Source organism: Choristoneura fumiferana, chromosome 26, assembly GCF_025370935.1.
Source record: "Choristoneura fumiferana chromosome 26, NRCan_CFum_1, whole genome shotgun sequence".
NCBI classification, from domain to species: domain Eukaryota; kingdom Metazoa; phylum Arthropoda; class Insecta; order Lepidoptera; family Tortricidae; genus Choristoneura; species Choristoneura fumiferana.
The window spans coordinates 1,766,282-1,790,774 of record NC_133497.1 but is presented as its reverse complement, the minus strand read 5'-3'; the positions used below and the strand labels follow the sequence as shown (position 1 = coordinate 1,790,774).

Here is a 24,493-nt window from a genome sequence, read left to right as displayed (position 1 = left end):
ATCATCTTTACATCCGTGCAAAAAAAAACAATAGGCCATCGAAAATTTAGAATAATAGACGTAATGTACTTTGCAATCGTTCACCGGTATATAAACAATCATTGAGCGAAGCTCCGTACTAGTCGGCACACTACCGTCGAAAACAACACGTATTTTACTTGTATCACCCGATCTTTTGAACACCCGTGGTGCACAAGCATATAATATTCTTTGCCAGAATTTAGGTCAAAGATGAAACCGTCATGTGACCGAGATTAATGTATTCATCATGAAATCCGTATTATTCTTATAAAATTCCGTGTGCCGTTGCAATTTACGCTCTAAAGCCATAAATCTATTAAAAACCGTTTGACGTGAATCACCAAGTGGTTGATGGCCAGGTACAAGTGGAGGACGAACGATGTACCTTCCATCCGCACCGCGTGTAGTAGTTGTCACGAACAAGTCCTCGCATTCTAAATCTGCGGGGTTTCGTATGTCCATCCGAGGCGGTTCCTCAGACCGCCAAAATTTTTCTACCGCGTCTATGAGTGTCATCCCGAGTATTTTGCAAAACGGTGTTATTATTAAAATCACTACCGAATTAATCGGACCGAAAATCGCAAATCAAATATGGTACCCATACCGTAGGGTCCGTCCGTTCCGAAATCTACTTTGTTGCCGTTTAAAATTTTACCTAAAATGTCACATTCGAAAATAATATCAACTTTGACTCTTACATCCTCATAGAACCGTCGCCGTCCGAAATAGTAAAGTACCGTTATTGTTTTTAAGTGTATAAGATAAATAGGAAGTAGGTTTTTCAAAACTGCCGCGTTACCGACAATAGGGATGATCTGAATTTACCGGCCGAAAATTAAATAAAACAATTTGACTACCGGTACGCACTCCGCAATGCCTACCAAAGGTATTTTCGAGCAATGTCGCTTAAGCCTAAATAAGTTACCAAATCGCTTGCTAAACGTTTTGTGTAATCTCGAAATCATCAACTCTGCAAATCAAAAATATCTTAGTACACTTATCTTATTTTTGGCTGCGACGATTTTACTTCATTTTGATGAAGTCTCGTTCTTTCAATATGAACCATTAAGATTCATTTAAAAGCGCATTTAATTACGTTTAATTTGATACTAGTAATAGAGTGTAATCTAGAGAGCTTCATCTTTAAATTACCAAAAATATTGCATAAAGTTGCATGTGTGAAGTTAGCAGCCTAAATTTTATTAGTTAAATTAAAGGGTTTCTTGTTCTTTCAATATAAACTGTTATTAATTCATTCGAAAGAGCATCTAGTAAGGTTTATTTCTGTGCTAAGCATTTAGTGTAATCTCGACATCTTCTTCTCTAAAGAACCAAAAATATGTATGGAAATTCGGGCCGCTGACGACGTTTCTTAATTTAAGGCGTCTTGTTCTTTCAATGTAAACGTTATTGATTCATTCAAAAGAGCATCTAATAAAGTTTATTTAGATGCTAAACGTGTTGTGTAATCTCGACATCATCAACTCTGCCAATCAAAATAATCTTAGTATACTTATCTTTTTTTTGGCTGCGGACGATTTTACTTCATTTTGAGGAAGTCTCGTTCTTTCAATATGAACCATTATAGATTCATTTAAAAGCGCATTTAATTACGTTCAATTTGATACTAGTTATAAAGTGTAATCTAGAGAGATTCATCTTTAAATTACCAAAAATGTTGCATGAAGTTGCATGTGTGAAGTTAGCAGCCTAAATTTTATTAGTTAAATTAAAGGGTTTCTTGTTCTTTCAATATAAACTGTTATTAATTTATTCGAAAGAGCATCTAGTAAGGTTTATTTCTGTGCTAAGCATTTAGTGTAATCTCGACATCTTCTTCTCTAAAGAACCAAAAATATGTATGGAAATTCGGGCCGCTGACGACGTTTCTTAATTTTGAGGGCGTCTTGTTCTTTCAATGTAAACCGTTATTGATTCATTCAAAAGAGCATCTAATATAGTTTATTTAGATGCTAAACGTTTTGTGTAATCTCGACATCATCAACTCTGCAAATCAAAAATATCTTAGTACTTTTTTGGCTGCTGACGATTTTACTTCATTTTGAGGAAGTCTCGTTCTTTCAATATGAACCATTATAGATTCATTTAAAAGCGCATTTAATTACGTTTAATTTGATACTAGTAATAGAGTGTAATCTAGAGAGATTCATCTTTAAATTACCAAAAATATTGCATGAAGTTGCATGTGTGAAGTTAGCAGCCTAAATTTTATTAGTTAAATTAAAGGGTTTCTTGTTCTTTCAATATAAACTGTTATTAATTTATTCGAAAGAGCATCTAGTAAGGTTTATTTCTGTGCTAAGCATTTAGTGTAATCTCGACATCTTCTTCTCTAAAGAACCAAAAATATGTATGGAAATTCGGGCCGCTGACGACGTTTCTTGATTTTGAGGGCGTCTTGTTCTTTCAATGTAAACCGTTATTGATTCATTCAAAAGAGCATCTAATAAAGTTTATTTAGATGCTAAACGTTTTGTGTAATCTCGACATCATCAACTCTGCAATCAAAAATATCTTAGTACTTTTTTGGCTGCTGACGATTTTACTTCATTTTGAGGAAGTCTCGTTCTTTCAATATGAACCATTATAGATTCATTTAAAAGCGCATTTAATTACGTTTAATTTGATACTAGTAATAGAGTGTAATCTAGAGAGCTTCATCTTTAAATTACCAAAATGTTGCATAAAGTTGCATGTGTGAAGTTAGCAGCCTAAATTTTATTAGTTAAATTAAAGGGTTTCTTGTTCTTTCAATATAAACTGTTATTAATTTATTCGAAAGAGCATCTAGTAAGGTTTATTTCTGTGCTAAGCATTTAGTGTAATCTCGACATCTTCTTCTCTAAAGAACCAAAAATATGTATGGAAATTCGGGCCGCTGACGACGTTTCTTAATTTTGAGGGCGTCTTGTTCTTTCAATGTAAACCGTTATTGATTCATTCAAAAGAGCATCTAATAAAGTTTATTTAGATGCTAAACGTTTTGTGTAATCTCGACATCATCAACTCTGCAAATCAAAAATATCTTAGTATACTTATCTTGGTTTTTTGGCTGCGGACGATTTTACTTCATTTTGAGGAAGTCTCGTTCTTTCAATATGAACCATTATAGATTCATTTAAAAGCGCATTTAATTACGTTTAATTTGATACTAGTAATAGAGTGTAATCTAGAGAGCTTCATCTTTAAATAACCAAAAATGTTGCATAAAGTTGCATGTGTGAAGTTAGCAGCCTAAATTTTATTAGTTAAATTAAAGGGTTTCTTGTTCTTTCAATATAAACTGTTATTAATTTATTCGAAAGAGCATCTAGTAAGGTTTATTTCTGTGCTAAGCATTTAGTGTAATCTCGACATCTTCTTCTCTAAAGAACCAAAAATATGTATGGAAATTCGGGCCGCTGACGACGTTTCTTGATTTTGAGGGCGTCTTGTTCTTTCAATGTAAACCGTTATTGATTCATTCAAAAGAGCATCTAATAAAGTTTATTTAGATGCTAAACGTTTTGTGTAATCTCGACATCATCAACTCTGCAAATCAAAAATATCTTAGTATACTTATCTTGGTTTTTTGGCTGCTGACGATTTTACTTCATTTTGAGGAAGTCTCGTTCTTTCAATATGAACCATTATAGATTCATTTAAAAGCGCATTTAATTACGTTCAATTTGATACTAGTTATAAAGTGTAATCTAGAGAGATTCATCTTTAAATTACCAAAAATGTTGCATAAAGTTGCATGTGTGAAGTTAGCAGCCTAAATTTTATTAGTTAAATTAAAGGGTTTCTTGTTCTTTCAATATAAACTGTTATTAATTTATTCGAAAGAGCATCTAGTAAGGTTTATTTCTGTGCTAAGCATTTAGTGTAATCTCGACATCTTCTTCTCTAAAGAACCAAAAATATGTATGGAAATTCGGGCCGCTGACGACGTTTCTTGATTTTGAGGGCGTCTTGTTCTTTCAATGTAAACCGTTATTGATTCATTCAAAAGAGCATCTAATAAAGTTTATTTAGATGCTAAACGTTTTGTGTAATCTCGACATCATCAACTCTGCAAATCAAAAATATCTTAGTACTTTTTTGGCTGCTGACGATTTTACTTCATTTTGAGGAAGTCTCGTTCTTTCAATATGAACCATTATAGATTCATTTAAAAGCGCATTTAATTACGTTTAATTTGATACTAGTAATAGAGTGTAATCTAGAGAGCTTCATCTTTAAATAACCAAAAATGTTGCATAAAGTTGCATGTGTGAAGTTAGCAGCCTAAATTTTATTAGTTAAATTAAAGGGTTTCTTGTTCTTTCAATATAAACTGTTATTAATTTATTCGAAAGAGCATCTAGTAAGGTTTATTTCTGTGCTAAGCATTTAGTGTAATCTCGACATCTTCTTCTCTAAAGAACCAAAAATATGTATGGAAATTCGGGCCGCTGACGACGTTTCTTGATTTTGAGGGCGTCTTGTTCTTTCAATGTAAACCGTTATTGATTCATTCAAAAGAGCATCTAATAAAGTTTATTTAGATGCTAAACGTTTTGTGTAATCTCGACATCATCAACTCTGCCAATCAAAATATCTTAATATACTTATCTTGGTTTTTTGGCTGCGGACGATTTTACTTCATTTTGAGGAAGTCTCGTTCTTTCAATATGAACCATTATAGATTCATTAAAAGCGCATTTAATTACGTTTAATTTGATACTAGTAATAGAGTGTAATCTAGAGAGCTTCATCTTTAAATAACCAAAAATGTTGCATAAAGTTGCATGTGTGAAGTTAGCAGCCTAAATTTTATTAGTTAAATTAAAGGGTTTCTTGTTCTTTCAATATAAACTGTTATTAATTTATTCGAAAGAGCATCTAGTAAGGTTTATTTCTGTGCTAAGCATTTAGTGTAATCTCGACATCTTCTTCTCTAAAGAACCAAAAATATGTATGGAAATTCGGGCCGCTGACGACGTTTCTTGATTTTGAGGGCGTCTTGTTCTTTCAATGTAAACCGTTATTGATTCATTCAAAAGAGCATCTAATAAAGTTTATTTAGATGCTAAACGTTTTGTGTAATCTCGACATCATCAACTCTGCAAATCAAAAATATCTTAGTATACTTATCTTGGTTTTTTGGCTGCGGACGATTTTACTTCATTTTGAGGAAGTCTCGTTCTTTCAATATGAACCATTATAGATTCATTAGAAAGCGCATTTAATTACGTTTAATTTGATACTAGTAATAGAGTGTAATCTAGAGAGCTTCATCTTTAAATAACCAAAAATGTTGCATAAAGTTGCATGTGTGAAGTTAGCAGCCTAAATTTTATTAGTTAAATTAAAGGGTTTCTTGTTCTTTCAATATAAACTGTTATTAATTTATTCGAAAGAGCATCTAGTAAGGTTTATTTCTGTGCTAAGCATTTAGTGTAATCTCGACATCTTCTTCTCTAAAGAACCAAAAATATGTATGGAAATTCGGGCCGCTGACGACTTTTCTTGATTTTGAGGGCGTCTTGTTCTTTCAATGTAAACCGTTATTGATTCATTCAAAAGAGCATCTAATAAAGTTTATTTAGATGCTAAACGTTTTGTGTAATCTCGACATCATCAACTCTGCAAATCAAAAATATCTTAGTATACTTATCTTGGTTTTTTGGCTGCGGACGATTTTACTTCATTTTGAGGAAGTCTCGTTCTTTCAATATGAACCATTATAGATTCATTTGAAAGCGCATTTAATTACGTTTAATTTGATACTAGTAATAGAGTGTAATCTAGAGAGCTTCATCTTTAAATAACCAAAAATGTTGCATAAAGTTGCATGTGTGAAGTTAGCAGCCTAAATTTTATTAGTTAAATTAAAGGGTTTCTTGTTCTTTCAATATAAACTGTTATTAATTTATTCGAAAGAGCATCTAGTAAGGTTTATTTCTGTGCTAAGCATTTAGTGTAATCTCGACATCTTCTTCTCTAAAGAACCAAAAATATGTATGGAAATTCGGGCCGCTGACGACATTTCTTAATTTTGAGGGCGTCTTGTTCTTTCAATGTAAACCGTTATTGATTCATTCAAAAGAGCATCTAATAAAGTTTATTTAGATGCTTAACGTTTTGTGTAATCTCGACATCATCAACTCTGCCAATCAAAAATATCTTAGTATACTTATCTTGGTTTTTTGGCTGCGGACGATTTTACTTCATTTTGAGGAAGTCTCGTTGTTTCAATATGAACCATTATAGATTCATTAGAAAGCGCATTTAATTACGTTTAATTTGATACTAGTAATAGAGTGTAATCTAGAGAGCTTCATCTTTAAATAACCAAAAATGTTGCATAAAGTTGCATGTGTGAAGTTAGCAGCCTAAATTTTATTAGTTAAATTAAAGGGTTTCTTGTTCTTTCAATATAAACTGTTATTAATTTATTCGAAAGAGCATCTAGTAAGGTTTATTTCTGTGCTAAGCATTTAGTGTAATCTCGACATCTTCTTCTCTAAAGAACCAAAAATATGTATGGAAATTCGGGCCGCTGACGACGTTTCTTGATTTTGAGGGCGTCTTGTTCTTTCAATGTAAACCGTTATTGATTCATTCAAAAGAGCATCTAATAAAGTTTACTTAGATGCTAAACGTTTTGTGTAATCTCGACATTATCAACTCTGCCAATCAAAAATATCTTAGTATACTTATCTTGGTTTTTTGGCTGCGGACGATTTTACTTCATTTTGAGGAAGTCTCGTTGTTTCAATATGAACCATTATAGATTCATTAGAAAGCGCATTTAATTACGTTTAATTTGATACTAGTAATAGAGTGTAATCTAGAGAGCTTCATCTTTAAATAACCAAAAATGTTGCATAAAGTTGCATGTGTGAAGTTAGCAGCCTAAATTTTATTAGTTAAATTAAAGGGTTTCTTGTTCTTTCAATATAAACTGTTATTAATTTATTCGAAAGAGCATCTAGTAAGGTTTATTTCTGTGCTAAGCATTTAGTGTAATCTCGACATCTTCTTCTCTAAAGAACCAAAAATATGTATGGAAATTCGGGCCGCTGACGACGTTTCTTGATTTTGAGGGCGTCTTGTTCTTTCAATGTAAACCGTTATTGATTCATTCAAAAGAGCATCTAATAAAGTTTATTTAGATGCTAAACGTTTTGTGTAATCTCGACATCATCAACTCTGCAAATCAAAAATATCTTAGTATACTTATCTTGGTTTTTTGGCTGCGGACGATTTTACTTCATTTTGAGGAAGTCTCGTTCTTTCAATATGAACCATTATAGATTCATTAGAAAGCGCATTTAATTACGTTTAATTTGATACTAGTAATAGAGTGTAATCTAGAGAGCTTCATCTTTAAATAACCAAAAATGTTGCATAAAGTTGCATGTGTGAAGTTAGCAGCCTAAATTTTATTAGTTAAATTAAAGGGTTTCTTGTTCTTTCAATATAAACTGTTATTAATTTATTCGAAAGAGCATCTAGTAAGGTTTATTTCTGTGCTAAGCATTTAGTGTAATCTCGACATCTTCTTCTCTAAAGAACCAAAAATATGTATGGAAATTCGGGCCGCTGACGACGTTTCTTGATTTTGAGGGCGTCTTGTTCTTTCAATGTAAACCGTTATTGATTCATTCTAAAGAGCATCTAATAAAGTTTATTTAGATGCTAAACGTTTTGTGTAATCTCGACATTATCAACTCTGCAAATCAAAAATATCTTAGTATTCTTATCTTGGTTTTTTGGCTGCGGACGATTTTACTTCATTTTGAGGAAGTCTCGTTCTTTCAATATGAACCATTATAGATTCATTAGAAAGCGCATTTAATTACGTTTAATTTGATACTAGTATTAGAGTGTAATCTAGAGAGCTTCATCTTTAAATAACCAAAAATGTTGCATAAAGTTGCATGTGTGAAGTTAGCAGCCTAAATTTTATTAGTTAAATTAAAGGGTTTCTTGTTCTTTCAATATAAACTGTTATTAATTCATTCAAAAGCGCATCTAATTACGTTTAATTTGATACCAGTTAAACAGTGTAATCTAGAGATTCATCTTTATATTACCAAAATTATTGCATAAAGTTTAGGCTGCTAACTTCACACATGCAGCAGCCTAAACTTTATGCAATAATTTTAATTTTTAAATAATGGTTTTTATTTGGTTTTTGTTGTATTTGGGCTTTAGGAATGGCGCCATTTTTTTATTTCTTATCTTCCGTCCTTTTAATTACATTTTTTAATGTTTTAATGCAGTTCGAAACATGGACTTTTTCATTTGGTCGGGTTATCTTAGGCTGCTAACTTTAGGCTGCTAACTTCACACTCGTATTATTAGGTACTATGTTAAATGTTTTTATAGTAGAACAGATGATCGTTATATAAAGTTATGATTTAATATGTTACATATTTTTATAGGCATCGTTATGCACCAAGCTGACGTTGCTAATTAGGAAAATGACGTCATTCCATATCCATTCTATACACTACCTACTTACTTCATGCCAAAATGGCTTTTTACCTATATATAATGGGTCTTTTATCTATATTTATATTGCCGGCTAAGCACCAGCAGATTTCCTGCACTCCGATTTCTGGCCAGAGGGCGTGGTCTGCCGTCGCTTTAGGGAAGCAAGGATAAAAATCCCTACATAAGTTTTTTTTTATTTTTAATGTCTTTTTTTTATATAAGTATAATTTTAATTTTACAGCGCATTGCTTTTACTGTAATGCTGTAACTTTTTCTTGGCAAATAAATAAATATTTTAAACATTTTTGCATAAATGTAGGTCCTGTTTTTTTTCCTACAAATGTATAATTAATTGTAACTTATCAACCGCCCCAAAAACTTCCGTATTCCTTGACGCAATAACTGTGAAAAGAATTGAAGTTAGTTAATCGAATCTAGATGGTCTTTGGGGCCGGAAGGTTCTCGAATGGAGACCGCGGATCGGCAAGTGCAGCGTAGGACGCCCACCAATGAGATGAACGAATGACATAGTTAAAGCCGCGGGTTCACGGTGGATACAGGTTGCTTCCAACCGAAGTAACTGGAAGTCTACGGGGGAGGCCTATGTCCAATAGCGGACGTCCTACGGCTGATAATATGATGAAATGATGGACGGTGGTCCTGTATGCAACACTATTAGGGTAAATATACTGAGCGCCCACAAATGTATGCAGTAGGTAATAGGTAATGTTGTATGCAGAGTGGGTCAAATTTTCTGCTGCTGAGTATATTCTGCGAGATTGGGAGATGTGACTGGCCTACCTTGACTGTTCTAACAGACCGCTCAGATATACCGTTAGTTTGTGGAGTTTATGGGATACCTTTTAGATTATGTAGACGCCCTGCGGCTGATTTGATGATGACGATGATGATGATGAATCGAATCCACTCTCCGCCGAATATGGCGTCTGTCTTGTTTAATAATGAACTTACAAGTTTCCTCAAAACTGTTGGTCATTGTATTTGTATGTGACATTATGCTATTACAAGGGTTGGAAAAATCACTTCAGTATAATTTCTCAAAGTGACGTTTGTTTTGAAAATAAGACATCCTGTATTGAGAATAAATAAATAAATATCACGGGACACTTGACACCAATTGACTTACGTAGTCCCAAATTAGGCAAAGCTTGCGTTATGCGTACTACATAACGGACAAACCTGTGGGATAAACATAATATATAAATGATAGAAACATAGCTACTTATTAACACCCAATCCTCAAGAACAAACATTCGTAATTTTTATACAACTCTCTGCCTCGACCGGGAATTGACCCCGAGACCTCAAGTTTTAGTCAGGTTCTCTAACTACTTGGCTATTCAATAGCAATTTCGCACATTACTTTATTGCGGAAAACTCAGAGATGCTCGCCTGGACTAGAACCCACGACCATCTGCATCAGAGGTCAGAGATCAAACTACTAGAGTACCACGGCTTTACTCTCGTTGCCTTTATAATTTTTTATCTTTATTTTGGTTTAGAAGAACAATAAGCTGAGAAAATGTTTACAATTTTGTTCGCCATTATTATCTCCTGGGTTTTTTCGATAATAACTAAAAAAAACAAACTATGCTTAATCAAAGTATATAAAACGTGAGATAACCTTTTAGTGCCACTGCTGCGATAATACTAATAGGCTGGTTTTCTAGAAATACCTAAATAATTAGTTTGTCAATTAGAATATCGAAAAAATATCGTAGGTACATAGGGTAAAGGCACCAGTGACCAGCCAGGATCCTCTAGTCAGCCTTTCTGGGTACTGGAAACTGGTTGGTATCATCATAAATTGAAAACTACAATTAATTTGTGTGAAAATAAAAATAAAACCGGCCAAGAGCGTTTTGGACATGCCCAAAACAGGGTTCCGTAGCCATTGTGAAAAAATAAAGTACTCGTAATACCTATCTTTCTAAGGATAAATTTCGAATTTTTACTGAATCTTCCAGGTATATTTTACACCAGGCTGCTATTTACTCTTAAACTGCTAATAATTCTCAAGAAAACTTAACCGTTATAGTTTTCCTTGTAAGTTTGATATACTTATACTACCATCCTGATTTTTTTTTAAATTTTTCTCCCTCTGGTTTTGGTTTTAGAGGGGGGCGGGGCTACAGGGTTGGATGAGAAAAAAAAATCACCCCCACTTTACGTCTAAGGGAGGTACCCTAAAAAATCTTTTTACTGTATAATTTTGTCGGCATAATTTACATATATATCCATGCAAAATTACGCTCCTTATTTACGCTTTCGAGCATTGATAGTCCCTGAACAAAGCCGCGGACGGACTTACAGACAGACAGACATGGCGAAACTATAAGGTTTCCGTTTTTGCCATTTTGGGTACGGAACCCTAATAATTAACACTGGGCATGTTTTAAAAAAGTTGCAGGACAAGAGTAGCTCAGTTATGTGCCTAGAATTGAGCCTTGATTTTAAATGGTCAGACCCTGTGTACCAAATTTCAACAAAATCCGAAAAGCTGCTTTGAGTTGACGTAGTTAAAAGAATTATATAGAATCGGAAACTTTCGTATTTATACCTAATATTAGAGCATATGCCGAACATTCCGTGATAACGCAGTAAATTTCGATACTAAGATTATGTTTGCATGTGTGAAGCTACGGGTCAAGACTATCACTAAATGTTTTTACGAGAACAGAGATAAAGGTATCAATTGCCTGAAGACGCCGAGACGAGCGGACGAGATTTGGAAAAATGAGCAAATATTACTGCTTGTATCTTCTCACGGTGAGTTTTGTTATGTTTTTCGGAATTTAGAAAAATGGGTAATGTCAGCACAGCATCAAAAGTAGCGGATCACTTTTTTACTCTGTCGCATAGACACATTGACAATCCTGCATGGCGTTAGTAACATTACTGTAAAACGACAAAGTAAGAAAGTGTACAGACTTTTGATGCTGGCTGTATACTAGAAATAAACTTAAATTAAAATTAAAACCACTTGGAGAAATAGGCTTCGTGAAGCGTTTTCAGAAATCAGATTCCAAAAATGTGATAAACTGATTTAAATAAACAAAATTTAAGTAATGACCCTCATTTGACCCCTGGAGTATCTCGTCACAAAGGCAGTTATAAAGCAGGTCTGCACTCTTAAGCAAATTGACAGTTTGAAATGTTCCTGTCCTGCTTATAATAGCAACGAGTGACTAAGATAGAACTTTAATCACATGATGCGCAACTGGCCTTAAACAGTTGTCATTTATCGTAAAGTCCGAAATGTATACACGAGTATTTCCAATGTATTTTTACAAATTAAATTATTAAATTACTATGTTACAAGTAAATACAAAAGAATTTAAATATCAGATTTTTAAAAATATATCTATTTACTATCACACCATTAAATAAACAAAGGAATAATCGAAGCATCCAAGTTAATTTAGGACCAATAATCAAGTTCATTTAGGACCCTAAAATTAGCTTCAGTAAAAAGTATAGATCTGTACAAGGCGTTAAAGAATTCAACTCCAAAACCGGGTATTGTACTATGAATTATTTTTCCTCGTACATTACCGGCCCATTACGTTGGTCATGTACAAGGAAAAAAAATCCTTTTACACAACCGGTTTTGGAGTAGGAATTATTTGTCCTCTAATGTAATTTGTAATGGAAGTTGGTTATGTACGGGGAACAAGGGGGCGCTCTCAGCTTAACCTTCCTTCTAGGTTTCTGCCGACTGATGCCGGACCCAAGCGTCAATTACTATTGCAAAGTAACTGGAGATGGCATAGTAAGCGGGACCCGGGCGTGCCACGAGCTAGAGCCTCACGGTACGGAGGTCGTGCCGGAGTGCAACCGCCCCTTCTACTACTCCAGCAGCGTTCTGCTGAACATGCACTGCGTCGACGGCAGCTGGGATCACGTTGCTGTCTGCCAACCAGGTATATCAGAGATAACACTGCAACTGAAATGCAAAAAAAAACTTTTTTTCGTATTCATGCTGTATACAATACAATAACACCTTTATTGAACACCAAAACAAAGTAAGCAGTACAGAAAACATTTTGAAGATGATAAGCAATAAGCGACCTTATCGCTTTAAAGCAATCTCTTCCAGGCACCATAATAAATATGGCAGGTGGTGCAATTTACAGAAAATAACCAATTAAACCAGTGTACAACATTCATACGAAAGATGACAGATAGTGCTCCCTAAGCATAGACTTAAAGATATTCAAGGAACAGTATTTGAATGGACATAGAATTTAGAGTTTGAAAGAGGGACAGTAAGGAGAGAGCTCTAAGAGCAACGAACAGAAGTAACATAGTTTCGTTATTTGAGGTAGCAAGGAGTTGCAGGAGTTCTATCCGTACCACGGCCGGCCGCATCTCTGTAGCGTAAAAATAATAACAAAATTATTAATTCATCTTCAGATTGCGGGACACCCACACCGATAGCAGACATACTTATCATAAACGGAACAAGGGCGAAGCGCGGCGAGCTGCCCTGGCACGCAGGCATCTACGACAAGACATTCACCCCCTACAAGCAGATCTGCGGCGGCTCTCTGATCTCCACCAAGCTCGTCATATCTGGCAAGTATCACTGAGCCTTTAACTTCCACTTATTTGTATCATCCATCATCCACATAAACTGAACCCGCACACCGGTATTGTGGCCAGCATTGACAATCATTAAGCCCAGTTTAGACTTGCAAGAAAAATCGTGCAAGTTGCATTACATTGCGGCGCTCGGTTGATCACTACGAAATAGTTTGTGTTACGTGATCGTAATGTATTGCAACTTGCATGATTTTATTTTAAGTCTAAACTCGGCTTTACAAACGGGTTCCCTTTATCTTGTACTAGCTTTTACCCGCGGCTTCGCCTGCGTTAACCATAAACATTTCAAAGAAGCAAGCAATCAAGCAAGCAAGCCAGCAAGCATGCAAGTGAGCATGTAAGCAAGCATGCAAGTAAGCATGCAAGCAAGGATGCAAGCAAGCATGCAAGCAAGCATGCAAGTAAGCATAAAAGCAAGCATGCTAGCAAGCATGCAAGCAAGCATGCAAGTAAGCATAAAAGCAAGCATGCTAGCAAGCATGCAAGCAAGCATGCAAGTAAGCATAAAAGCAAGCATGCTAGCAAGCATGCATTCAACATTCAAATTTGCATTCAAGCATGCAAGCAAGCATGCAAGTAAGCATGCAAGCCAGCATGTAAGCAAGCATGCAAGCAAGCATGTAAGCATGCAATGATGCAAGCAGGCATGCAAGCAGGTATGCAAGCAAGCATGCAAGTGAGTATGTAAGCAAGCATGTAATTATGCAAGGAATAGTGCATGCATTCGAGCATGCAAGCAAGCATGCATTCAATTCTGAATTCAAGCATGCAAGCAAGCATGTAACTTTGCAAGAAATAGTGCTAGTAGTAACCATGCATTTAAGCCTGCATTAAAGCATGCAAGCAAGCATGCATTCAATCATGCAAGCTAGCGTGGAAGCAATCGTGTAAGCAAGCATATGATTATGCAAGAAATGGTGCATGCAAGCAAGCAAGCATGCTTTTAAACATATTATTTAAAAAAGTTTGTGTAAATGTGCATTCATAGTCTATGTAGAGAGTCAGCTCAGCGGTTAGAATACAATAACAAAACTTTTGGTCATCCCTTGGGAATGGAATTTTTTTTTTCAGGATAAAAAACATCCTATTATTCTGGACGTATGCAAATTTCATAGGAATCGGTGCAGTAGTTACGGCGTGAAAGCGAAACAAACAAACAAACTCACTTTCCCCTTTATAATAGTAAGGAAGGAAGGACTAGCTCCCCGCCCCGGTTTTGTGCTGGGTATTTATTGTGTATTACTGCGGTTATGATGAAATTAAAGCACAGTTGGAAGAAAAATATATTTTCACGGCGAGCAGGGCTACTACGAAACTCGAAATTCGAAGTTCGTGTCGTGCGGTCCCTCTGACACTTATACTATTTAATACGAGAGCGAGAGGGACGATACGACACGAACTTTGAGTTTCGAGTTTGTAGTAGCCCTGCAGCAGCTCAAAACAGGAAGGTGTTGCTATTAACAATCAGTGAGCAAAATTGCATTTTGCTCCCACCATGAGACAAAGTAACTTTTTAATTATATTTTTTTAAAGCTAGACAGTGCTGGGTCTACTCACTGAATTACAAATATTTGAACTTCACTTTATCGGTCACTTTCACTTCAACACGAAAAAAGCGAGAGATAGGATCAAAATGAAATGTGTTGATATAAATTTTAAATTGAATTTATAGTAAGTATTAAAAATAATTCGTTAGCAAATTACACGAAAACTAAACATTTCCTAAATGTAAAAAAATCCCGCTTTAAATAAAGTATGCTACCTCGTTGCACGAAAGCCGCTGCTCTTGTTTTTTTTTTTCAATAAAAGCGTTCCGTATACTGCCTGCCTCTTAAAGTTGGAATAAATATGCCAAATCGGTTGTACGTTGTTTCGCAGACAACATTGTAATAGAATATATTTATTCTCATATTATTAATTCATAGAATAATCAATCATTTATTTTTGTTACAAATAAAAAAAATATTTAGTTATTCATTTTATAGAATAACAAAACAAATATTCTTTATTCTTATATTATTAAATTTTAGTTGATAAAAAACTTATTACAAAGAAAAACATTTCATGTGGTGGTTGGTTCTAAACGTTTTAATACATATCTGCGACAAAATATATACCCTCCTATAACGGTAGCGATTCACTTTTTGTTGTGGTCACAGTTCTTACCTAACCTTACCTTCTTTTCTGGTAGTGATTCGCTTAGTGGTGATGTCACAGTTCTAACCTAACCTAACCTACTTTTCTGGTATCGATTCGCTTTCTGGTGGGGTCACAGTTCTAACCTAACATGTATACCTGCCTATTTATAATTCCATCTATGTTTGTAATGTGATATGCAATAAATGAATGAAATGAAATGAAATGAAATGAAATGAAATGAAATGAAATGAAATGAAATGAAATGAAATGAAATGAAATGAAATGAAATGAAATGAAATGAAATGAAATGAAATGAAATGAAATGAAATGAAATGAAATGAAATGAAATGAAATGAAATGAAATGAAATGAAATGAAATGAAATGAAATGAAATGAAATGAAATGAACCTAACCTACTTTTCTGGTAGCGATTTGCTTTCTGGTGGGGTCACAGTTCTAACCTAACCTAACTTACTTTTCTGGTAGCGATTCGCTTTCTGGTGGGGTGACAGCTTTAATCTAAACAAAAGTATCCTACATATAATAGTTCATAGTTTGTCAATTGTGTTTTGTTTCTTTTCTTTTGTACAATAAAGAGTTTACATACAAACATACATAAAATTACTCTATAAAAATGTATTATTTTTATTAAATTATGGATTTTTACATTTTCGTTGAAACAAAATATCGTGAATAAATAAACCGAAAGACAATATTCTTTAAAAAATAATTATATGGTTTGATACAATTGTTAAATAAAATAATTTCAGTATAAATTCATTGAATTATTTTTCTATTAAATTTGTTTCATTAAAGTAAATAGTGATTGAAACAATAATATTTGAATTAAAAATACAAGGACTAAATAGTAGTAGTAGTAGTCCTCCTCGCCGTATCCGGCGACAGCGACTCCGTCAATTGTCCCTGTCCGGGTTGTGAAAAGCTCGGATGTGGCTCGCAAAACCAAACTTAGTCCGGAAAATTCGATCACATGGAGCGCAGTGAAGTTGTCTGGAACCATTGTATTGTGTGTGTAAGGACATCTCTATAGCGCAGAAATTGGCCTCCCCGCTTCCGCTTTCCGCACGAGAGTTCCGAATAGAACACTGCCTTTGGCAATCTAAAATCGTCCATGCGCAAAACGTGACCACACCATCTCAGCTGATGTTTCATTATGAGCGCCTCAATGCCAGGCACGCCTGCGCGACGAAGAACTTCCGCATTGGGCACGCGATCCTGCCATTTTATACGCATTATTGATCTGAGACAGCGGAGATGAAAGATGTCTAGCTTTTTAATGTCCGCCTTATAACAGCACCACGTTTCTGCTGCATAAAGTAGCGTTGGTATGACTATAGCCTTATAAACCAACATTTTAGTCTGAAGCTTGATATCGTGAGATCTCCAGACACGGTGGTTAAGTTTTCCAAAGGCTGCGGCTGCGCTGGCTATGCGGGCAGGCACCTCTGATGAGAGGCCGTTATCATCACAAATTTGGCTCCCCAGGTATCTGAAACGGGACACTTCTTCCAGTGCTTTGTCACTCAGTGTGATACTGGAGTCATCTAAAAAGCAGCCCCTAGGTGGTTGTTTCAGGATTTGTGTCTTGGTGATACTGATCACTAAGCCAAACCTACAACAAGATGCATTGAGTGAGTCCACATAGGCTTGAAGCGTATCAGCGGAGTCAGCCATGAGGCAAACGTCGTCCGCGTAGAGGACGTCCAAGACGGAGAGGTTGTTCACTTGGCGCTTCGCCCTAAAACGAGATAGGTCGAAGACTGTCTTGTCTGTTCTCGAAGTTATGCCTATAAGTCCACTGCAAGTTTTTGTCGCATCCCTCATTACGGCAGCAAAGTACAGCGCAAAAAGGGTGGGAGCCAAAACACAGCCCTGCTTAACACCACATGTCACCGGGAATTGGTCAGAAAAGTTGTTTTCATGACGAACTTTTGCTGTCATGTTATCATGAAATTGGCGTATCAAGTTCACAAACTTCTCGGGACATCCAGCTTTCTTAAGAACAATCCAGAGGGCCTCACGCGGCACTCGGTCGAAAGCCTTTTCCAAATCGACAAAGCACATTAACAGAGGACGATGTTGCTCCAGACTCTTTTCTTGGATTTGCTTCACAACAAAGATGGCATCCACCGTGCCTCTATTTGGGCGGAAACCGCACTGGGTTTCTGGGAGCAGCGTTTCTGCAAGACGAGTCAGCCGGGTGTTAATGATGTGGGCCAGAATTTTCCCCGCTGTGGAGAGGAGAGAAATGCCTCTGTAGGAACTACAGTCAGATATTTCACCTTTACCTTTATAAAGTTTGCAAATGGAGGCATCCTTCCATTCCTGCGGGACATCTTCGCTCGCCCATATCTTTGTTATTAATTCAAACAGTTGGTTCTTAATGTTTGGGCCGCCGTATTTATATAACTCTGACGGTAAGCTGTCTGAACCCGGCGTTTTGTCATTTTTCAGCTTCTTCGTCGCTGCCCCAAATTCAGCAAACGACGGGGGGATCAGCTAGGCTCGCATCTACTGGTAGGTTTTCAAGTGTTTCCACGTATTGTAAGTCAGTGGTCTGGGTGCGAGGATTAAGAACTTCGTTAAAGTGTTCTGCCCAACGCGACAAAATATCACACTGCTGCGTAAGCCGAGTACTCTTGTCTCCGCTGTAAATGGGCGCAATCCTGTTGGATTTTGGACCAAAGATAACCTGTAGACACTCAAAGAAACGGCCTATTTGGTTGGTATCAGCATACAATTGCATTTCGTGTGCTTTCTCCTCCCACCATTTATTCTTAAGAGCGCGAACCTTCACTTTTAGGTCATGATGAGTGCTTCTACGTTGGGTGACATCTGTTGACCGTAGGCAGCGCCTGAAGTCCTCCACAAGCTTTCTGATCTCCGCATCAGAATCATCGAACCAGTCCTGGTTTTTCTTCAGAGGCTTGCCAATCACTTGTGAAGCACAACTATGCAGTATAGCCGCATATGCGTGCCATTGCTCATTGACAGACGCCGCCTCCGGCATTTCCGACGCCGCGACACCAAAGGCATCATCCAACCTTTTTTGTAGATCTTGATCGTAGACTAACTTTGCGCAGGCCAATCTTGCTGGTATCCTGTGGGAAGCACGACGTGGTGCTTGTAGAATAATGCGTAGTTTAGTCCTAACGAGACGATGGTAAGGACTAAATATTATAGGAAACATTTTCTGCGAAACGAAATTCTGTGAAATTTCTGTCTGTGAAAGAAGGGAACACCATGCCAAATTGAATGAATTTGCAACTAATCTACTTATGTTTATGTAATAGAAATCCTAATAAAATCATATTAAAAGGTTTAATAACTATACGTTTATTGTTCGGTATGGTTGTTGTTGTATAAGTTTATTGTTTTAATTATTATGTAAGTATTTGTGTGTACAAATATATATTATATATGTGTATATACACAAATATATATATGTGTGTGTATTTATAATGCACTGTTGGAGTAAATTTAAAATATCGGTTCTTTTTTTTAATGTTTCCATTGCACTCGTAGTGTCTACTCTTTGTATCTGATATTCTGTTAATCGTTCAAAGGTTGACTGGAACTTCTACTTAACCTATTAACATGCATGATCTACAGCGGCACATTGCTTCTGGAAGACTGAGCACCAGGCAGCAGCCAGCACGTATGCGGTGGCGCTGGGGAAGGTCTACCGACCCTGGGACGAAGCCATGGACAGTGAAGCCCACAAATCTGACGTGAGTGTTCTTCTGAAGCCATAGCCAATGGTTATATATTAATTCGAATAACGTAATACTCTTAATTCAAATTGGCATAATGTTATTTCGCATAATTAAACTATGATGCATAACGATTGCTTGGCATAAATTCAATAATGATGATTTGCATAAGTATTAAAAAGTATAATAATGTTGGTTATTTGTAAATTTTTAAATAGATCTTACCTAACCGAGCCAATATTACCCTGACCCATTTAATTTCCTTACTTGATAAAATTATGCCAATTCATTCTATGACAATTAAAGTTATATTTAAATATTATGCATAATTATGTTAATTATACAGTTTAATTATCTTTTTTGTTATTTTATTATAATGCCATTTCAATGTTATGAACAATTATGGTATGCTTAATCTGTTAGGTAAATGAATTCATATTATGCCAATTAATGTAATGAGAAGTAAGGGCTAACTTGGATAACGAGAGCTTCGTGTCAAAATCAAACTTTAATTGTTAATGTGGTCATCATATAAACATTATATCACCCACGGTTTTTATATGACAAGAAAATTAAGATAGTTAGACCGTGAGAACTTAATTGAAAACACATTAATTTATTTATACTTACACTTTTGTAAGTTACTTTTAAAATTCATTTTTGACAGCTTTAGGAGGTTGCAGACTTAATTTTCACTGAATGCATCGACGCGTTTCTGAGAAAACTGGCATTGACAGACAGACATACTTATAACACCATCTACAACGATTCTTTATTTATTTGGCTTAAATAGTTATTTGTGCAACAAGAGAGCAAAGTTGTTTTTTGTTGCGAGTGTTGATTTTGAATCCCGAGTAAGCGACGGAGAATCCTGAGAGCAGCAACGGATTCAAACACACGAGATGCAAAAAAACTTTGGTCTCGTGTGACACATACAATTTTTCACCTCAGCGGTGAGAACATTAATTTAAATGTAACATAAGAATAAAACCACATATACCTACCTGTTTACGAAACAAAACAAATAAAAAAAAAACAAACACATTTTTTTTTAAATATAATCCGATTAAGAAACAAATATGAAAAAGTCGCGATTACATCTTTAAAAAGTCACCAGAAAGTTAAGTATGCCAAACATTCTTGAAAAGCGGCTGCCGTGGGCTGTGTGTACATTCGAAGGAAGCATTGCGGAATACATAATTGTTGTATTTTGAACGATTCGATGATAATGTAAGCTTTTGTTGCTACTAGAAATGTCAGCGACCAAGGGTAATTAATTATGGCATGCGAAAAGTTACATCATTTTGTATGATTAACATAGATACATCTCTTTGTAGTTGACTGTACATAATAAATAAATGTAAAATTTGTTTTGAGTGCCACAAACTGGACTTTTGTATGAAACAGAATGCAGTAGAAATTACGCGACCAAAAATACGTGACTTTGGCTGAGCGTAATTTTAGCGTTGTGAGTCGCGTATTTTCGATCGATCAATTTTGGTTTCATGCAACGTGTACAACTAATAAATAAATAATAAATAAAAATGATTAATAATTGCAGACCAGAATCCATAGTTTGTTAGAAATAATACATAAGTTTTATTTGTAAGGCTACGGTCTTATAATAAAATTAAGTCTTATTTTGAGTCGCCGTGTGGCACAACTGGACTTTTGTATAAAACCGAATGCAGGAGAAAATCACGTGACAAAAAAAGAAAAGTCTGGCTTCACCCATACAACTCAAAAAATTATGCCCGTCCGGTTTCATCCATATATTCCACGTTCGCCAAGTCTCAGTAACTTTGAATTAATTTTATTCCAGGTTAGTGAAATTAAGATTCCGTTTCGCTATCTGGGTGACGCAGGACACCACCAGGAGGACATCGCGCTGGTCTTCATGTCGACTCCGGTGGTCTACCACACGAACATCCGGCCCGTCTGCATCGACTTCAGCGTCGAGTTCGACCGGAATCAGCTGCAAAGCACGAATTCCGGGAAGGTAAGAATGTCTGAGTTTAGTTCCCAGGCAACAAAATGCTATAAGTCAACTGATGGATTGTAGTGAAGTGGGATGAGTGTTTAATCATGCAAAGTTTCACGTGTGCCGTATTTTTTGAGGAGTTTCCTCCTGTAGAGTTAATTCTGGCTGGACTATCAGGATGTCACTACCAGATTCTTGTATTGTCACCAAATCACCTCAGTACGCCAATCTGATCACTAAAAGTGAGTCAAATTTATCTTGCATAATTTGACCCGTACCTACATACATTAAACATACAACATACATTGCAAGTTACATAAAAGCTTGTAAAATGAGCAGCATTACATCGCTGCATGAGTGTTTCGTGTTGCAAACTTTTCGTTCATTTTCCAAGAATTTTTACTGGCCGGTTGTGTGCTGGCTGTTAACTCTTTTGCATACATTTGGTTTCTGATCTGAAATTTGAAATTTTAATTCAATGATTTGTTGGTTCAACTGATGTTTTTGTTTTGGCCTCAATTCTTGGATCACGTTGAGCGCGTAGCTCTTGTCAGTTGGAATTTTTATTTTAAAATATTCTGCATCCAGTTTTTTCTTTGGTGTAGTGAGCTGACCAGTGTCAGTACCAGTGATTTTACCAATTGTGTGTGGCTTGTGCTGCATTTTTTTTAAGCGTTTGCCCGCTGCTTTGCTGCTGCACGCCCGTGCGACGGGGCGCTTTATCGATATCTCCAATACTATGATTGTTTTTTTGGAGTCTTTTTGTATTTTTTATTTCAACTCCAAATTTGTTACTTTTACGGGTATCCCGTGAAACCATATCGACCTGACCTGGACCTAGGTTCGATTCCCAGCGCTGGTCTCTTTTTCTGGTTTTTCTGTGCATCCATGTCTCAGTTTGTATTTTCGATATCTCCAATACTGCTGATTTTTCATCGGTCTTACCCTTACCCCTACTCTCATCCTGATCGACTACCTTACTCGTGATGGGTGTCGTCTTGTCTTTTATCTGCACGTTTAATCACGAGAGACATGTGCGTGTGACGTCTACTGCTTCGTGGGCTCCGTCGGTGTGGAAGTTCAGAAGAGGATTCCGTTACGTAGTGAAACCGGTCAAATTATACTAGAATAACCTAATCTTTCCCCTTTAAATGGCATGCTAGTACCGTATGCGAAAGAGAATCGCGCGCGCGTATTATTGTTTAAATTTAAATTTAGAAAGTTTAATAGCAAGATTTTTTAAATAGTTTCTTTATTAATACGTTTTATAATTCTAGATTTAAGCGCTTAAATAGGTAAATACTTTATAGCTATAAGACAACTATTTTATTTTAAGAATTAACGTTAAAGGTTATCGCTTAACGTGCTCATTTCGGCTGAATGTAAATGTGGCATAACACTTAATCACAGGTTACGGGCTGGGGACTGACGGCAGCAGACGGCCCTGCCTCCTCGCTGCTGCTGACCACTGACCTGCCTTACTTAGATGCGACCAAGTGCATGGACGAGTTGCCTCCTGAATTCAAGCCATACCTGACCAGCGACAAATTCTGCGCTGGCACTAAGAACGGCAAGTTTATATTTTTTAAGACTGTGGGGGTGAAGCCAGATGAGCATACATTTTTGAGTTATGAGTCGCGTAATTTTTGTTACATTCGGTTCCACCCAAAACTCCTGTGTCGTTCACACGGCGACGCAAAATGAGATATCTGCCGACTAAAACGCGTGTTTTCCAAAAAAAGTGTAGGCACACGTGACGACACAGATAAGTAAAAATTGATTGACTCCAATTTCAAAACTGGATTGCTTATTTGATTTATTTTTAAAGTTAAAGTATATTAGTTTAAAAATGGCTTAAAAAAATAAACAAACATAGAAAATATCCACATTATCAGGTGATATCGTGGTGAATCTAGTTCCAATTCGTCACAGAAAATTAAATTTATTATAATAAGTACGTCTTGTTATATGGACCCTCTACAGTTTATACATTGTAAATAAACTATTTAAAACAGGCTTAGATTATAAAATAAATGGAACACAAAATCATTCAGGATGAAATATATGTCCAGTTCGTCACAACAGTTTTCCTTAGACTTGTATGTACCTACATCAAAATTTTTGGTATAAAGAACTTACAAAATCATTCACTATTTAAAAATATGTTACGGAATATCTATTTAGAATTCTCAACGCTAAAAAAACGTGAATATCAGTGTCGTAGCTAGGTGGACAAGGGCCCCGGTGCATAGAGAAAGAATCGGGCCCCCCCACCCCCGTTTTCCACGTAGCATGAACCTATATTGGCCCTCAAAAACATTTCGATACATAAAAAAATCGCTGGAGCCTGCTCACAAGATTTTTTTTATGCTCATCTTTTTTCAAAGCTTAGGTTAAAGGGGCCCCCTGAGCTCCGGGACCTGGTGCACAGCACCACCTGGCCCTACGATAGCTACGCCACTGGTGATTACCTATTGTTGTTTTTCACAATCCAAATCTTGGGAGAGTGACTATGCGGAATTTCATGTAGATAGTTAGGTATCTGGAAAATGTAAGGCATAGTGTAGACTTAGGCAGACATTTATAATACGAGCCTGTTGCCCGCGACTCTGTCTGCGTTGAATTGGTTTGTCGCTACCCCGCGGAAACTATGCAATTTTCCAAAAAATACTTCTCGTCAATTTCTGCAATATTGGCACAACTCAAAAGTGTCACTGTTGCATTAACGCAGGCGGGTTTTATGCGCAAGAACGAGCGGCACACTGAAGATGGGTCAGTATTGCAGGAACGAGATAGGTAATTTCCTTGCGTGCAGTAGTGGCACGGGAGCCATCTTTGGGTTGTTCTGGTAAACTTTTGAATTTGACCAGTATTGTATGCTGTAAAATACGCATCGTAGAACACGATTCTGGGCTTAACTAAAAAAAAGTTTTTTTGAATTGTGCCACTGTTGCACTCGGCCAGCGATTTGAGTTTTATTTTTCATACATTTCGCAGTAGAATTAAAACCTATACGGTACTTCCTGCAGACCTACAATCATACAATTTGACAAAAAGGAAGGTCTTTCAGCACAAGTAAAGAAAAGCATCCTACAATCGCTAATTTTGTTGCTACATCACAAAAAAAAACTTTTTTTTTTATGACAAACTTATTGCTTTCGAAAGCGATGGTTTATTTTTTACACTCCCTGCGTAGATCAAGATGGCGTACAAATACAAATATTCTTTAGATTCAGGGTAGACAAGGCGGTCTTATCGCTTAAAAGCGATCTCTTCCAGACAACCATTAGGGCGTAGTGACGTACGCGTGGACTACAGTGCACGAGGCCCCGAGTTTGAATCCTAGAAGAGTAATAATATTTTTATGGTTTTCGTTTATTTATTTTTCTTTTTCAATTGTGTTAAATATTTTAGATATTGCATTAAATATTTTATATTTTAGAGAAAAAAAACAATCTGATAAAACGGGAAAAATCCTCGAGACATTAATGATAAAAATACA

General features: G+C 36.1%; 2 protein-coding genes across 2 annotated transcripts in view; one reads left to right on the top strand and one right to left on the bottom strand.

The window, feature by feature from the left end:
* The window catches only part of LOC141443003 (prostasin-like), a 431,412-nt gene that overhangs the window by 31,995 nt on the left and 374,924 nt on the right, over positions 1-24,493 (bottom strand). The window lies entirely within an intron of this gene.
* The window catches only part of LOC141443032 (transmembrane protease serine 9-like), a 33,889-nt gene continuing 20,549 nt past the window's right edge, over positions 11,154-24,493 (top strand). The window contains exons 1-6 of the mRNA XM_074108250.1: positions 11,154-11,301; positions 12,240-12,455; positions 12,949-13,110; positions 18,910-19,028; positions 20,833-21,009; positions 22,402-22,561. Coding sequence (XP_073964351.1) covers positions 11,154-11,301; positions 12,240-12,455; positions 12,949-13,110; positions 18,910-19,028; positions 20,833-21,009; positions 22,402-22,561 — 982 coding nt within the window. The remainder of the gene's footprint in view (positions 11,302-12,239; positions 12,456-12,948; positions 13,111-18,909; positions 19,029-20,832; positions 21,010-22,401; positions 22,562-24,493) is intronic.